The sequence below is a fragment of the Rhinopithecus roxellana genome, chromosome 18, assembly GCF_007565055.1.
Source record: "Rhinopithecus roxellana isolate Shanxi Qingling chromosome 18, ASM756505v1, whole genome shotgun sequence".
NCBI classification, from domain to species: Eukaryota; Metazoa; Chordata; class Mammalia; order Primates; family Cercopithecidae; genus Rhinopithecus; species Rhinopithecus roxellana.
Window position 1 is genome coordinate 83,462,904 of NC_044566.1, and position 16,549 is coordinate 83,479,452.

At 33.8% G+C, this 16,549-nt stretch overlaps 1 protein-coding gene across 4 annotated transcripts in view; it reads right to left on the minus strand.

Moving 5' to 3' along the window:
* Positions 1–16,549, minus strand: part of TDRD3 (tudor domain containing 3) — a 191,349-nt gene that overhangs the window by 144,396 nt on the left and 30,404 nt on the right. For 2 of the 4 annotated variants that reach the window (XM_030922261.1, XM_030922260.1), the window contains exons 2-3: positions 8,785–8,869; positions 3,860–3,921 (exon numbers count right to left, since the gene is read on the minus strand). Coding sequence is in view for 1 of the 4 variants with exons in the window: in XM_030922258.1 (XP_030778118.1) it covers positions 3,860–3,925; positions 8,785–8,869 (151 nt within the window). In the remaining 3 variants the exon portion in view is untranslated. Of the gene's footprint in view, positions 1–3,859; positions 3,926–8,784; positions 8,870–16,549 lie in introns of all 4 variants that reach the window. The other 2 variants (XM_030922259.1, XM_030922258.1) reach the window with 1 other exon arrangement.

Genomic DNA, 16,549 nt, shown 5'->3' on the forward strand with positions numbered 1-16,549 from the left:
AAGTTGCAAAATATGGCTTCCCTACCACACTTCCCTCCAGTCACAATTTTTACAGTTTTTGAATCAAATATGAAGTACCTATAAGAAAATCTGGAAGCCTGGAAAAAACTGTCATCATCCAACTCTCACCACTTTTTAAGGGAACTTTGTGGAGAAAAGACAGAAATTGAAAAGTATGTTAAGAAGAAAATGGAAGAAAGAGAAAAGAACCTGAGCAAAACTACTATATTAATTAGTAATAAAGTTACTTCTACTTTTTGCCATTCTACCTTCTCCCAAAATAATCAGTGATAGTAGCAATTACTAAGACTTCAGTTTCAAAGCTTCAGGACAATGCCTTTCTGAAGGCCTCTGATGTGTTTTAGAACGAGATGTAAATTCAGTATGTCCGGGATTAGCTGTCTTCTAACTGCAGACTTAAATCTTTCTTACCTGATCACAGATCTATCAGTTCTCCAATCTCCCTTTCCATTCTCAAGTTCCCAAATGCTGAAAACAGCATTATCTAAGTCTTATTAATTACAAAAATAATAATACACACTGTGTGATCATTTACTTTGGGCTTTCAGGAGATGAAGTTTGAAGACTCCTCTCTACACTCCTTTAATCTACTTCCAAAAAAAATTACTGATTTGTCTTGGGGAAGCTCCAGTACATTGTACTGAGCCTCAGGCCTAGCGAATGAGATTCCAAGGTGGTTGGAAAATACATGGGTGAGGCCCTTTCAAAGGGACCACACAAGGTTAATGGAGGCAGCTTCTACTAAGATGGCACCCTCCTCCCCGCAACATGTTGCTTTTTAACTCTTTGCTTCTTAAATATTAGGCCAAATGCTCTCCAATCTTCACTCTCCTTTGGCTTTCTCTCTCAGAAATGGTAATTATCAGATGGGCTTGGAACTTAGTAGAAACAGTCAGAGCAGGGGTTTTAGCTTGCTTTAATTCTACCAGAGACCAATCTACCTCAAGTAGTAGAATTCTGCATGGGGTTTGGGGCCAAAACCCAGACAAAAATGATTTACCAATTTGCCTTACCTTATTCATTGAATCCCCTTGAAGATCTCTCAGTAACAAGATACCCATAATAAGGATACATATATTCTTAGACTTCCAAGACAAAAATATCATCCTAAATTGCTCATAATTCTCAAAGTTTGCCATATGCATTGTGCTGGATTTAGCATTATCTCATTTAGGTCTTCAATGTTGTAAGGCAGTAGTATTTAAATGATAAGGAAATTAAAATCTAGCGAGATTAACTAACTTATGAAAAGTCACAAAAACTAATAAGCAGGAGAAAGAAGATTTAAATCCAGGGCAATGACCCTATGTCTGGATGTCTCCAATCTGTTCCTGATCCCTATCATTTAATGCCCCTCCACCCTCAATCAGAAACATGCCACACCCATGCCTCCTCTGCTTCTTGAAATAGTCTATCATATATTTTAAGTTTTCTAAGTTAGTTTTTGGAACATTGGTTTTTAGTACGCCCTATTTGAAAGATCACTAGATAACCCAGTTCTTTCTTTCTTTCACTCTTTACTAATATAAAAAGAAAACTAGAAAATATCATTTTATACCAAAATCTGGCATGGTCAAGAGATAGGCAGATTACTTATTCAAATATTCTGTTCGCCAAATGTTGTCCTATATCTTATGCACAGATTCAAACAAAGTTAATTTAAACAAGAACTATAACTTACATAATGTTAGTAAGTGATCAGTAGCGTCTGATTCTAGAGTCATGCATTTATAGTCATCATTAATGGTAAAATGCTGGTTAATAAAAGTATTCCAATGAAGACATAAATAAGGACCTTTTACTACATTAGTCTTATTTTACTAACAAAGAAACCAAAATAGTTCAATTCACATCTAAAATATATTCCTTGAATATTTACTTTGGTTTAAGATAGCTACATTTTTATGTAACATATGGATTTTTAACTAAAGACAAATGAGTAATTTCTGTGTGTCAACTTCTAAAATGTTTATTTAAATTATTTTTCAAAACATCTTCATTAATACGGTGAAGACAATTATTAATTCTGTGAGAATAATATATATTCTTATATGACATGTAAGAATAATTCTGTGAAAAGGCCAGGCACGGTGTCTCAGACCTGTAATCCCAGTACTTTGGGAGGCTGAGGTGGGCAGATGACTTAAGGTCAGGAGTTTGAGACCAGACTGGCCAACATGCAGAAATCCCATCTCTACTAAAAAATACAAAAATTAGCCAGGCGTGGTGGTGTGCGTCTGTAGTCCCAGTTACTAGGGAGGCTGGGGCAGGAGAATCACCTGAACCCAGGTAGTGGAGGTTGCAGTAAGCTGAGATCATATCACTGCACTCCAGCCTGGGCAGCAAAACAAGACTCCGTCTCAAAATAATAATAATAATACTTCTGTGAATAATAATTCTAGAGAACTTTTTATTAATATTGTGTTGGAAGTATGTAATGAAAGGAAAAAATATAATCAATGAGGAAGAGCTAGCAGAGATAACAAATTTTTGTTTCATGTGAAAACTTACATTTGCATTAAGAATGTTTTAAAAGATAAAATTTGACACAGAATAATCTAAATCAGAAAGTTTTAATTATTTTTCTTCTTGCTAGCTACATTCAAAGGAAATCTTAAAGAGACCACTGTGCAAAATTTTTAAAAGTAAAAACGCTCTGAAAGAGTGAAAGGAGCAGACAAGAGTCTCTGTACTACTATCCTACGAACTTGTAGCAGAGGTGAGTTCTCAGCATCTTTTAGGACACACAGAGAAACCAGAAAACCAAGAATCAGAAAGCTTCAAAATTTTAAGTAAAATAACGTAAGGATGTACAGACACTGCTTTGATATTATTTACTTTTCCTATAGAGATTTGTTGCACTCAACAGACCTAGTCGAGATTGTTGCTTACTTTTCTAAGTATGCTTCCTAGAACTCTACATCTCCTGGAAAACTGTTCAAAATGCAAATTCTTGGATTCCATCCTAGTCCTACAGAATCAGAAACTCAGACAGGAGTAGAGGTGGTCTGAGGTCCAGCAATTTGTGTTCTAGCCAGACCTCTGGGAAATTCTGGTGCACACTGAAGTCTGAGATAGCCACTATAACCAAAAGAAAAAGAAATGTAAAGAAACTGGGGAGGATTCTAAGAACAATAGAGATGAAAGAAAAGCTTGAGACTGAGAATAAACAAAGGAATCAAGATAGATGGCTTCAGCAAAAAGAAACCTGTGGCAGTGTCATTTATGTCTTCATGTATATAATTATTCACAAAGGAAGGTGACCAGATGTACTCCATTTCTCCTGACAAAAGACAAGGAAGACATGGACTTTAACTTGCAGGATAAAAAGTTTAGGTAAAAATATAATTAAAGTTTGCTGACACAAAAAAATTCATAACACGAATACATATGTGTGTACTGCAAAATAGTTGCAATAAACAAATGCACAGCTTCACCAAATTGCTCCTAATACTTTCCTAATCTTATATTTGTATATAATAAGCTCATTAAATATAACAGTTTATTAAGGTAACTAAAATAAAAAGGTAAATAAAATTGAAAGATAGGAAAAGGTCATTATAATGAGTGCCAGTTACATCTGGTAAGTCTCGCGGTTCATATAAGGATGCCATAGTTAAAATTCCTGAAACAAAAGGTTTTTTTTTTAATGTTGAAAAGTCAAAAAAGTTTAACTCTTAATAATTTTCCATGGAAGTCACCATAACAATGACTTTGTGACCTGTTCACCTCCAGAGTATTTTGCAATTGCAGTCTTTATTGACAAAAAATAATTCGAGTAATTTAGTTCACATTTAGTGTAGTTAGCATAATTTAAAAAGTTATTGATTTTCTTTACCTTTTCTACCTTTCCACTATTGATGTCACTGGGGAGGAATTTCTTGCCAATTGTTCTCAGATCTGTCTAAAATAAAAATATTATTATTAAAATGGAATTATAGAAAAGAGTAAACTTAAAGCTAATCTCATGAACAAAAGATGAAATTACTTATGGTTCGTGAAACAAAAATTCAGTTTAACTGGTCATGAAATCTACATGTATTATCAATCCTTCATCAATCCTTCAAGTAACATAGTCCCATTATACGTTGTTTAAAGTTTACCAGTAAGATGAACAGCAACACATAAGACCTTAATCCTGGTCATATTTCTTTAGGTAACCTTTTTACTTACTAACTCTTCTCTACTAAAATCCAAAACTTAACTTATGTAAATTGTGATCTTACTAAAAAATATCACATTCCAAAATCAAATGACAGCTTTTGAATACATATACATATTTTCAAAAACTGAATCCCATATAACCTTGACATTACATAAAAACATATCACCCTATAGGCTATGATATCTGTAACATAAAGCTACACAACATACAATATCCCAGGATACAATACCACTGGAATACCAAAGAAGTTATAGTAACCTTTACTATAGTAATTTAATTTGCTTAAACAAGTTACAGAAACAGAGGTTGGTAAACAATGACTATGAAAATGCAGAAGTACCTGTAACTCAGCAAGGAAAATATAAGAACTAACATAAACAAGGCTATAGCATTCACGACATAAAAAAAGAAAATTCTGACTACACAATCTACATAAAAAACAGAACATTTTAGGACTGTGTCCTCTTCAGAAAGTGAAAATATAAAGGAATGGTAAGAGACTTGTTCAGAGGAAAACTGTCAGTACTCATAAAAAAGGTCCAATTATTTAAATTAATAAATTATCTTGATGCTTGAGATAGATTAGCATAATAACTGAAGCTGTATTGTTTTATTTATGCTTATAGTAAACAGTAGCTCTTCATCACCTTAAAAACAAGATAAAAGGAAACAGACTTAGAGTACATTTAACCACATAAATTATAAGGGAAAAATTTTTACTTAAGGAGAAAACACTAGATGATTGAAGTTACTGTGATGTGAAATGAATACATACAGAGGGGCAGAACCACCTTCTTTTAACACCTACCCATAACAGAACATCCTCCTATTTGAAATATCCACATGTAGTCAGCTTAAGAAATGAGAATATAAGTTACATAATCCGCACAGATTCTTTCCAGTTTTTTACTGCTGTGATTCATAACTTAAACTCTTTAATGTAACGCAGGGATCATTCAAACTAAAACTCACTGAATAGAACTGCATGGCAAATTAAGAGCCAAATCCAGACTCGTGTAACAGTGCTTTAGGCTTATGCTTTTTGCAACCCCAATCCAATAACAGAATGAAAAGAAACATAAACTGTACCTCACATTGTACACCTTTTCACTTGGAAAGTACTGAATAACATGGGGTAAAAAAATACTTTCTTACACCAGCCTTCCCTATATTAAGATGGTTTTAAAATTAAATGTTAATAGATGTGAAGCACTCAGTATAATGACTTGCACAGAGTAAGCACTCAATAAATGTTATCCATCCTGTTTATTTTAGTGAGTATAAAACATGCACTTTTTAAAATCATCTGAACATACATAACCATCATATCAGTAATGTAACTAACAGTTCATGAAAACATTTACGTTATTTTGAAGTCACCCAAAAGCTGAAATATTTAAATATGAATGAGAAACAGAACACATACAAATGTTATAATATATCATGGTCCCTCATTTCTGGTTTTGATCATTATGAAATTTCATTCAAATGAAAATGAGCCATCACTGTAAAGTAAACGAGCACTAGACAAAAATCCTAAATTTTGATCCATCCCAATTGTAATTAAACAATCATATGATCTAGGACACTGTCACTAATTCTCTAAACCCAGTTAATTTACTCTTCTATAAAATGGAAAAACACCACCAACCCTATCTCACAAAGTTGTTGTTAGGCTAAAAAAAGACTACACACTCAAAGTTTACATAATTTCTAAAGTGCTATACATATATATAATATGTGTCCTTAAATATACAAATGTTATTTTGATGTATTTTTAGCAAGATGAAAATGATCTACCAAATCTTTAAATGCCCTAAACTCATACTATAAAGATAATTTTATTATTCAGATGCCATTATATCAGGATTGCTAGGACAATGACTGGGTCCAAGAATGTTGTTATATTGAACAACAAAAAATAATAATACAAGAAAACTTTTAGCCTGTAAAATATTAAAAATAATTTTCAAAGCATCTACCTACACACACACACACACATGCACATATAAATACATACACACACACACACACACACAATTCCTATTTACTTAAGTAAATGCAAGGTAACATCTATTCGGTGAATCATTTTATATTATACAGAATCTTAAAAGAAATAAAAATATAATTTGTTTTTAATTTTTTACTAATGGATAGTGATCAGTAATTTAAGACTGGGCTATCATTAAGTATTTTTCTGAATAATTCTGGTAGTTGACTGTAAAACTTTCATGCTGGATTTCAATGTCATTTCGTAATATTCTTATTCCCCAATTTAAAAAGCAAAAATTAAAAACATTCCTTTTCAACATAAAAAGCTAAGCCTAAAAGTTACATAGCAGATCTGAGGCAGCTATCTTTAGAAAGGCCAGCTTACAAGGTTAGCCCCAGGCTGGCAGCTAGGGACTTTGCACTTGGACCACTCCCTAACTAAAAATGTAGTTCACTGTATGGATTATTCATATAGACAATATGATTTATGGTGGACATCTGTTTTCTGGGAGAGATCTGAAATTCTGGTACCAGCCCAATAAAGGCCTTGGGTATTAGCCTCCAGAGGGCTTCCCTGGAGAGAAACACTACATACATGTTACTTTAGTGTTCACTGTTAGATAAAGGAACAAGCTCAGCGTGTACCCCATAGAAAGAAGACAAGAAAACTTGTTCATGGATTATCCTCCCACTATATAATTAGCTATGCATGTGTGGGTACGTACATATATGTACAATAAGAATCAATAATGCATGTCTTTCTCAACTAGTGGTTAATTTCCCACAATCACTCAAAACTTGAAAAAATTTCAACAGAATACTATAAATGCCTAAATTTTATTAATAAGATGATAAATTTGGATAGATAATTTGTCTGGTATAGGCTTCACCCTAATCAAAAAGTTTTTTCCTATCATATGGCATCACAGCTTTGGACTGCAGTATTTAACCGCATATTTCAGGGAAAATATAAAAGACAAATTAACTCATTCAGATAATAGTCAGTATGCACCTCTTATGAGCACTGCACAAATACTTCATCTTGATTTATTTTATTCAAATTTTCATACCAATTATAATTTATTGCTATTTACCTAAGCACATAAATAAAAAACCCCAGCAAATTGTCATAAAATATCTTTCCTAGAATCTTTAGAAAGTTTTTCTTAAATAAACAAGAAAATAGAGTCCTTTATAATATTTTTAAACAATAGAATTAACTAATTTCAATGCAAGACAAAGAAAAATAAAGTTTTTAGTCATAAATAACATGCATAATTTCTAGCTAATTCTTATTATTAAAAAATTAGTCTTTTTATTAAAAACCTAAATACTTAGCTCAGAAACCAAAATAAACGATCTTTTCTTGTTAAATAAAATTCAAAGAAGCTGAAGAAAATGACTCAGTTTAGGACATAAATTTTATCTATTTAAACCCAAGTTTAATTCTACAAATATAAATTTAAGTAATTTTTTTAAAGTTAGATTTATACATTTATTTATATTTTAAATGTTCCTTGTGCCCATCATTTCTGCTTTACATTGACTTTGCAGTGACATGATGAATTTGTCAAACTATAGTTCTCTTAGAAATTTCATTGACCATATAGCATAGTACATAAATTTGATTGTTTATAGCTTATTATAAAGCTACATAGAAAAACAATAAGAGGGTAACTGTAGGAATGAGAAAAGAATATTTGTTTACTTACTTTTTCTGTTGTTGTTGAGACAGAATCTCGCTCTGTTGCCCAGGCTGGAGTGCAGCAGCACAATCTCGGCTCACTGCAACCTCCACCTCCCGGGTTCAAGCGGTTCTTCTGCCTCAGCCTCCCGAGTAGCTGGAATTACAGGTGCACGCTACCACACCCGGCTAATTTTTGTATTTATACTAGAGATGGGGTTTCACCATATTGACCAGGCTGGTCTCAAACTCCTGATCTTATGATCCACCTGCCTTGGCCTCCCAAAGTGCTGGGATTACAGGAGTGAGTCACCGTGCCTGGCCTGTTTACTTACATTTTTATTTCAAACAATTTTTATAACTCTCGAAAAAATCCAAAAGCCAATCTAATTATGGAAAAAAAAAAAAAAAAACAGCTAGAGGGTTGGGTGGAGAAAGAGTTGAAAAGAAATATACACTAAAACATTAACAGTAATTATAAGCAGATTTAATTTTCTTATTTTGCTTTTCTATTTTTTCTGAAATATTCCACAATAAGTATTATTTCTATCATCATGAAAAGTTATTTTGAAACAATAAATACCACTGTCAAAAAGCTATAACCTAGCTAGAGTTTCTATGTAAAAGAGAATTCATTTTAATGAACAGTCAGTTTTTACTACTATTATATAGCTACTGTAAATGTTAAAAATAGGAATGTTAATTACAGTTTTTCCTTTTTCATTGGATTTTGTATAATAGATATTAATAACTTGCTAATATGAGATTACCAAATTCAACAAACATCACCACAACTTAAAATGGAAAAAATAAGAAAGATGTTCTCTATATTCATTATCATATAACCCAATTTATTCTGAGACTTTTTTATAAATATAGCTTCCAAATTTCAAATGTTTACAAGTTAATAAATATAACCTACATTGAGAGCAATCAGGATGATGTCATTTACATTGACTTTGTCAGGAGAGCTTGTGCAAGCTTCAATGCCTTCATCTGAAAGATACCTGTTAAAATAAAATATATGGCTTAATATTATCTAAAATCAAAATTAAGCAAAATTCTTTTCTTAAGTCTACATGCAATTTTGTTTTCTACTATAAAGTGCTTCTGCTACAAATACTAGGGAAAGAGTCTTGGATATGGATTCCCTGTTTATTTACTATTTCTTATAGAACAGATGAACAGTGCATACTTTTCTTTTGTACCCTTAAAGAGATACTGTGTTAATAAGATTATTCATATGCTTTCTGAGAAAAGCTATTTAAATGTCAATATACTTAAGGAAGGTATAAGCTACTCTTTGCTATTATACAAATATAATCTCGACTTAAGTATCTGTTAATACAGTAAGCTCTTAAAAAGAGATTGAGATGTGCTATAAAAATAAAACTAAAATCAACACGGTTTTAAACTCAGTACAGCAGAACTTCTCTCTGGACTTTCTCACATTATCTTCTCAAGTCCCCTTTCTTTCACATAATGTTCTCAAGGATTATCAATTCCAATAACAGAATATCATTCTGTTATTCCAATATTCCAATAAAGAATATCATTCCAATAACATAAAGATAGGCAACTTTTTACAATACATCTTTTACTTTTCCTATTTCTTTTCAGTTTTTTTTTTACTCATTGTCTTATTTGCCCTTTTTTCTTTTATCCAGTCCAAACCAACTATGCATCTGTCAGAGACAATTAATTCAAGAGTAAAGAGATTATTGAATCAAAGGAAAAAATTTATCTGTTTCCATACCCATGAACATTTTGAAACTCTTTGATAAACTCAACAATTCTGGAATCAACCATCAAAAAGTCTACTTGTAAAAACCCCGATTAATATCTCACATTTTTTTATAATCAGTATCAACCCCTTTAACCAAAGAGCTAATGGTACCATCATCACTGCAGACATTCTTCCACAGTTAAAAGGATCCAAGACTGCTAGTTTAAGAGATCTAACTCAAGCTCATTTTTGATGAACAGCAATTCCACCATCAACCCTCAACACTAGACTGATTCTAAGATACTTATCAAAGAAAACCTTGCCCAGAAATAGCAACCAAAAGAAGTGCCTTTAAGAAGTAGAGAATAATTTCTCCAAAGTAAAAAAGCAAGTGAAAAGAAATGTGAATAGTTAGAATAGTACAGAAGAGCAATAGAAGATTAAAGTAGATAAGCCAATGAGCAAGACCAAGGAGGTAAAAGTCAGAAAAATATATATTTAAATCAAACCAAGAATGTTAACAAAATTAGGTACTATTAAAAGTTTAAGACCATGACACTGCTGAACCACAATGATAAATGAAGGCAAGTAGTTAAATGGGTGACAGAGAAAATACAAGTATATAGATGAGTCAGTAAGAATGAATAGATGGTAGGCAGGAATGATAGTATATAAGTGACCATGGAATACAAATATCTGCAGTCAATTTAGATGGTTAAAATATTGCTTTAACTCAAAATGGCTATAGTAATTTATTATCCTGTTAATTTTTCACTACAGTGAAAATAGTTAACTTTTCACTATTAAATAATTTTTTTCACTATTAAATAAAATTAAATTTTTCACTATTTGTCCAACTGTATCTGTAACTCTAATTAATCATCTTACAAATTCACTTTCATAAATATTATGCCCCTCTTAAGCAAAAAGTATTGTGTGAAATCAGTAATAAGATTAGTAAAATGATGAAAATTAAACACCTGCCCTCAAGAAGTTTACCATCTCCTATACAGCATAACACAATACATAAACAGCTATCATACAAGGCCAAAATAACTATAAAAATGTTATAGGGGTTCAAAGTGGCTGTGGGACGGGAGAAAGTACACAGAAAAGGAACAGTGTAATCAAAACTTGGAAGTGAGTAAGCGTGAAGCACCTTCTAGGGATGATAATATCCTAGAGATTTCTGACTGGAAAATGGAGAAGAAACAAGAGATAAGTTTAAGTTGAGACCAATTTTAGAAAGCAACAGTGCACAAAAGGATATGGGTGATAAATTAAATTCTGATTGACTGATTACAAAAACACAGCTTTCCAAGCTCCTACACAAGAGGGAAACAGTATGCAATGACTAATAGAATATTTTGTTTTCTAGAAAGGAAACTGTAGAATTAAAGAATTACAGGATGTCAGATGAACTAGAATAGATCTTTAAAAATAATCAAAATTTACCTCTTCAACTTTACAGATGGAGTCCTAGAGATGTAAATTAAACTTGCCCCCAAAAATACAAATTTAGAAGATGCAAAGTTAAAAACAAGAATGACTCCTAACTCCCAATTCAGCACTCTTTCCATCACAACACACCATTTTCAGCTGGGCACAGTGGCTCATGCCTGTAACCTCAGCACTTTGAGAGGCCAAGGCAGGTGGATCACCTGAAGTCAGGAGTTCGAGACCAGCCTGACCAACATAGCGAAACTCCATCTCTACTAAAAATACAAAATTAGCCAGGTGTGGTGGCATATCCCTGTAATCACAGCTACTTGGGAGGAGGATGAGGCAGAAGAATTGCTTGAACCCGGGAGGCGGAGGCTGCAGTGAGCGGAGATCATGCCATTGCACTCCAGCCTGGGCAATAAGAGCAAAACTCTGCCTTAAAAAAAAAAAAAAAAAAATTCATTTATCAAACAATTAATGCTGATACTAGTGATATGATAATCTCATAAACAAAAGCCAGTAGCTATCCAAATCAGTTTCCTCATCAGCTAGACACTTCAGCGGCTCACACACACAAAAGCAGAACTAGACAAATTCAACTGGTGAGCTCCAAAGTACATTAAACAAGAACAGGTAAATAGGTATAAAACTCAGTTTATAAAAGCAGTCATGCTGTTCCCTTCTGCATAGTAGAAGATCAGGAAACTAATATCAATTAATTATTAGATATTCAAGTTTTCAGAAGAATAAAAATACCCCATCCCTACAAAATATTAAAAGGTAAAGTCTAACAAGAATTCTCAAGGCAGAGTTGTAAAGGGTTGGAAATTTGCCTTTATCCACATAAATCAAATATGTGATTTCTTTAAACACAAGGCCCATACATCACATTGCTGGACTTAAAATTATATTACAAAACAGCATAGTACTGGCACAAAAATAGGCAATTATACCAATGGAACAGAATAGAGAACCTTGAAATAAAGCCAAATACAGTCAACTGATCTTCAACAAAGCATACAAAAACATAAACTGGGGAAAGAACACCCTATTCAATAAATGGTGCTGGGAAAACTGGCAAGCCACATGTAGAAAAATGGAAGTGGATCCCCATCTCTCACCTTATTCAAAAATCAACTCAAGATGGATCAAAGATTTAAATCTAAGACCTGAAATCATGAAAATTCTAAACATTTTCATGGTTTAGAAATTCTAAACATTTTCATGGTTTAGAAATTCTAAACGTTGGAAAATTCTTCGGACATTGGCATAGGCAAAGAATTCATGACCAAGACCCCAAAAACAAATGCAACAAAAATAAAAAGAAAGTAGAACTTAATTAAACTAAAAACTTCTGCACAGCAAAAGAAATCATCAGCAGAGTAAACAGACTACCCACAGAGCAGGAGAAAATATTTGCAAACTATGCAATAAGGACTAGAATCCATAATCTACAAGGAACTCAAACAAATCAGCAAGAAAGAAAAACAAACAATCCCATCCAAAAGTGGGCAAAGGATGGAAAAAGACATTTCTCAAAAGAAGATATACAAAAACAGCCAACGAACATACGAAAAAATGCTCAGCATCACTAATCACTAGGGAAATGCGTATCAAAACCACAATGAGAAACCACCTTACTCCTCTAAGAATGGCCATAATTAAAAAGAAAAAAAAAACATAGATGTTGTCGTGATGTGGTTTACACTGCTGGCAGAAATGTAAATTGGTACAACACTATAGAAAACAGTATGGAGATTCCTTAAAGAACTAAAAGTAGATCTACCATTTGATACAGCAGTCCTACTACTGGGTATCAACCCGAAGGAAAAGAAGTCATTATATGAAAGGACACATGCACACACATGTTTACTGCAGCACAATTTGCAATTACAAAGATGTGGAACCAACTTAAGTGTCCATCGCCCAAAGAGTGAATAAAGAAAATGTGGCATATATACACCATAGAATATACTCAGCCATTAAAAAAGAATTGAAATAATGTGTTTTGCAACAACTTGGATGGAGCTGGAGGCCATTATTCTACATGAACTACAGAAATGGAAAACCAAATACTTTATGTTCTCACTTGTAAGTGGGAGCTAAGGCATGAGGGTGCAAATACATACAGAGTGATATAATGGACTCTGGAGACTCCACCGGGGTAGGTTAGGAGAGGGTGAGGGATAAAAGACTACATATTGGGTACAGTGTACACTGCTTGAGTGATGGGTGCACTAAAATTTCAGAATTCACCACTATAGAACTTATCTAGGTAACCAAAAACCACCTATACCCAAAAAACTATTGAAATAAGAAAATAATAAGGCCTGTAAAAGGTTTTCTGAACATAATATAACAAAACCAAAAAACTTAAGCCTTATAAGTTTACTCCATAATTTTCAAGAAACAGGGCACCCATTCACAGCTCTCCCTGAATAATATCTTACTGATCCTTTTGTTAATACTAGACAATTGTCACAGACGGACTGAGCCTAAATTAACCATACTTTGGGATTTACAAATTAATCTTTTCATTTTTATAAACATTTAGAACTCCAATATTACCAATGAATAAAACAAGTGATAAAAAACAAAAACTCAAAGACCAACATGTGCTTCAAGAACTTCAGTAACATAGTAATTGAAGAACAACACAACACAGGATTCATCAGGAAAGAAAGCAACTGAAAAGTGAAGCAGGCACTCCAGTTACCATCCCCGTGCATACACCCACCTGGTGGACCTTGAGAGATGAGAATTATCACCAGTTCCCATGTGCCGTCTTTGAACATCTAAAACCCAAGGGCATTGATACAAAAGAAGAAACTGACACCAGAGGGTTCTTGTTTACTAAAACAGCCAGCAAAAGCACACTTTTTTTTTTTTTCCACTCTCTAATGAAGATTTTGGACATTAATATTATAAAACCACTTATTACTGTTGAAAACATCTGAATACATTTTACTGACAGGCAGAGCATTAAAAGGCTAAATTTCTGCATAATACAAAACAGATAAATATTTCTCATTAGTTTTACCTTCAAAGAATGCAATTTTTAAGTCACCACAGTTGGTAAGTGCTCACTTTTTTTTTTTTTTTTTTTTAAACAGGGTCTCACTCTTCACCAGGCTGGAATGCAGTGGCACAAACGCAACTCACAAGAGCCTCAACTGCCTGGGCTCAAGCAATTCTAATGGCTCAGTCCTCCAAGTAGCTGGGATTACAGGCACTCTTATGGCCACCTAATTATTTTATTTTATAGAGATGAGATTTCACCATGTTGCAGAGGCTGGTCTCCAACTCCTGAGCTCCAACAATCAGCCCATCTGGGCCTTCCAAAGTGCTGGATTGTGGGCATGAGCCACCACACCCAGCCTTAAGTACTCAAAAAAAAATTTTTTTTTTTTTGAGACGGAGTCTGGCTGTGTTGCCCAGGCTGGAGTGCAGTGGCCGGATCTCAGCTCACTGCAAGCTCCGCCTCCCTGGTTCACGCCATTCTCCTGCCTCAGCCTCCCGAGTAGCGGGGACTACAGGCGCCCGCCACCTCGCCCGGCTAGTTCTTTTTGTATTTTTTAGTAGAGACGGGGTTTCACCGTGTTAGCCAGGATGGTCTCGATCTCCTGACCTCGTGAACCGCCCGTCTCGGCCTCCCAAAGTGCTGGGATTACAGGCTTGAGCCACCGCGCCCGGCCAGTACTCAAAATTTTTTAAAAAGAGATTTTAGAAAATGCTTCCTTTGGTAAATGCTTCTATTTATGAGAAGATGTCAAAATTCTTAGAATCACTTAACTGTCTTCACCTTGTGTTCAGAAGTCACTTGGCATATCAAACAGACATGTCCAAACCATAGCTCAAGAATCTCGATTGGCAGAAAACTGTGATAAAACAAACACCATTGTTTTAAACTCATTGCTCCAGATAGTAGATCTCCATTACCACCCTTTCCCATCAGCAAGGAAAGAAGAGGGCCAATTTTCTTTTGATCTATTTCTTTGAAAGCAGGTAAAATCGGTGAATCTAACTTACTCACTGGCTATGATGTATAGATAATGAAAAGGAGCAAGGCAAACTACAGATCAGCTGACTGAGCTAAAGGGGGCAGCCATGTCTGCACGAGGATTGGTAAAGCAGTTACTGTGTCAGATTTGATTTTTAGCTTTTAGATTTCTATAAACCAAACAAAACAGGGCTCAGCCTGTATGTGGTACATGTACTTTGTACTTACTAAACATATTAGTTTATTTAAATTATTTGTTCTTGTTCACTTCCAAGTTGTCTTTGACATACAGTGTTGTGCCATAAGTGTACCTCAAATAGTATAACATTCATAGCCAACTTCTTTTCCAAGCAAGAAAAGAACCAATTATCTTTTAGGTCACTTTGTACACACTGGGAGAGCAAAGAACACAGTTAGGCCTGTAACAAACGGTTCTCTGGTGAGTTGTTTACATCACACTAAAAAGTATCAAATCATTCAGTCTGGTCATTGATGTAAATATTTTACAAACTGGACATATAAAGAACCCATGCTAACTTCAGACTTTGAGGACTACTTATATTTTTAAGGAGGAGGAATGTTTTAATTGCCCAGAAAGTGAGCCATAAAAGCAAACACAAAGTTTTATTCTCTTTTACCTACTGTCACCCATTGAAATAATGAATTCTTATTCAAATCTGAACTGCAACATGACTTCCTAAAATAATCAAATACAGAATTATTGCACATTGATATAAACTAGGCTGATGACACATGAAAAGTCTTTAAAATGCCAATGAGAAAACCAAGAGTGAAAACATTCTTCACAAATGGATAGGGACTATGTCAAAAAAAATAAGAAGATATCTGGACAGTGACTGGTACATGGTGTTCTTAATTGCCCCTGAATAAAACTCAAATCAAATGGCTTCATGCAGTTTTTGGGTCTCTAACCTATACCTGATTATTTGTTACCACACTGAGGTTACTAGCCCCCGCATATGATATCCAAATACCAAAATGGGAGTTTGATAAATGAACTCTTCCTTAGCCACAAAGAAAATAAAGATAACTAATTCCCAATTACCCAAGCTAAGGTGGGACAAGAGAGGGAAAAAACATAAAAGATAATTAAAAAAAAAAACTTCTATTAAAGGATATTTTTGATCTTAGCAAATATGGAAGTTCCTGACCTACTACAAATTCCCAAAACTTTAATGTTGTAAAGATATTTTTAAAAATTTACCCATAAGAAGATCTCTGTTCACTCTGCCTATCCTGTTTCTCTCTCCACAGTGTAAACTAATTGTAATACACCTGCCAAAAAATTGTTTTATCTATTATTCTTATAGACTCTTAATATACCACACCTAGCCAGAGACACTGAAAGAATTAACTTGCCGATTCCCTCCTCTAGGGCAGAAGGAAATTGCTTGCAAGTTCTTGTTTATGAATATAACTTGGGAAAATACAGTATTTTGCCATAATGAGTAACAAGATTAGTAAGGTAAAAATGCTAGTAAGAATTGGGGCACAAGA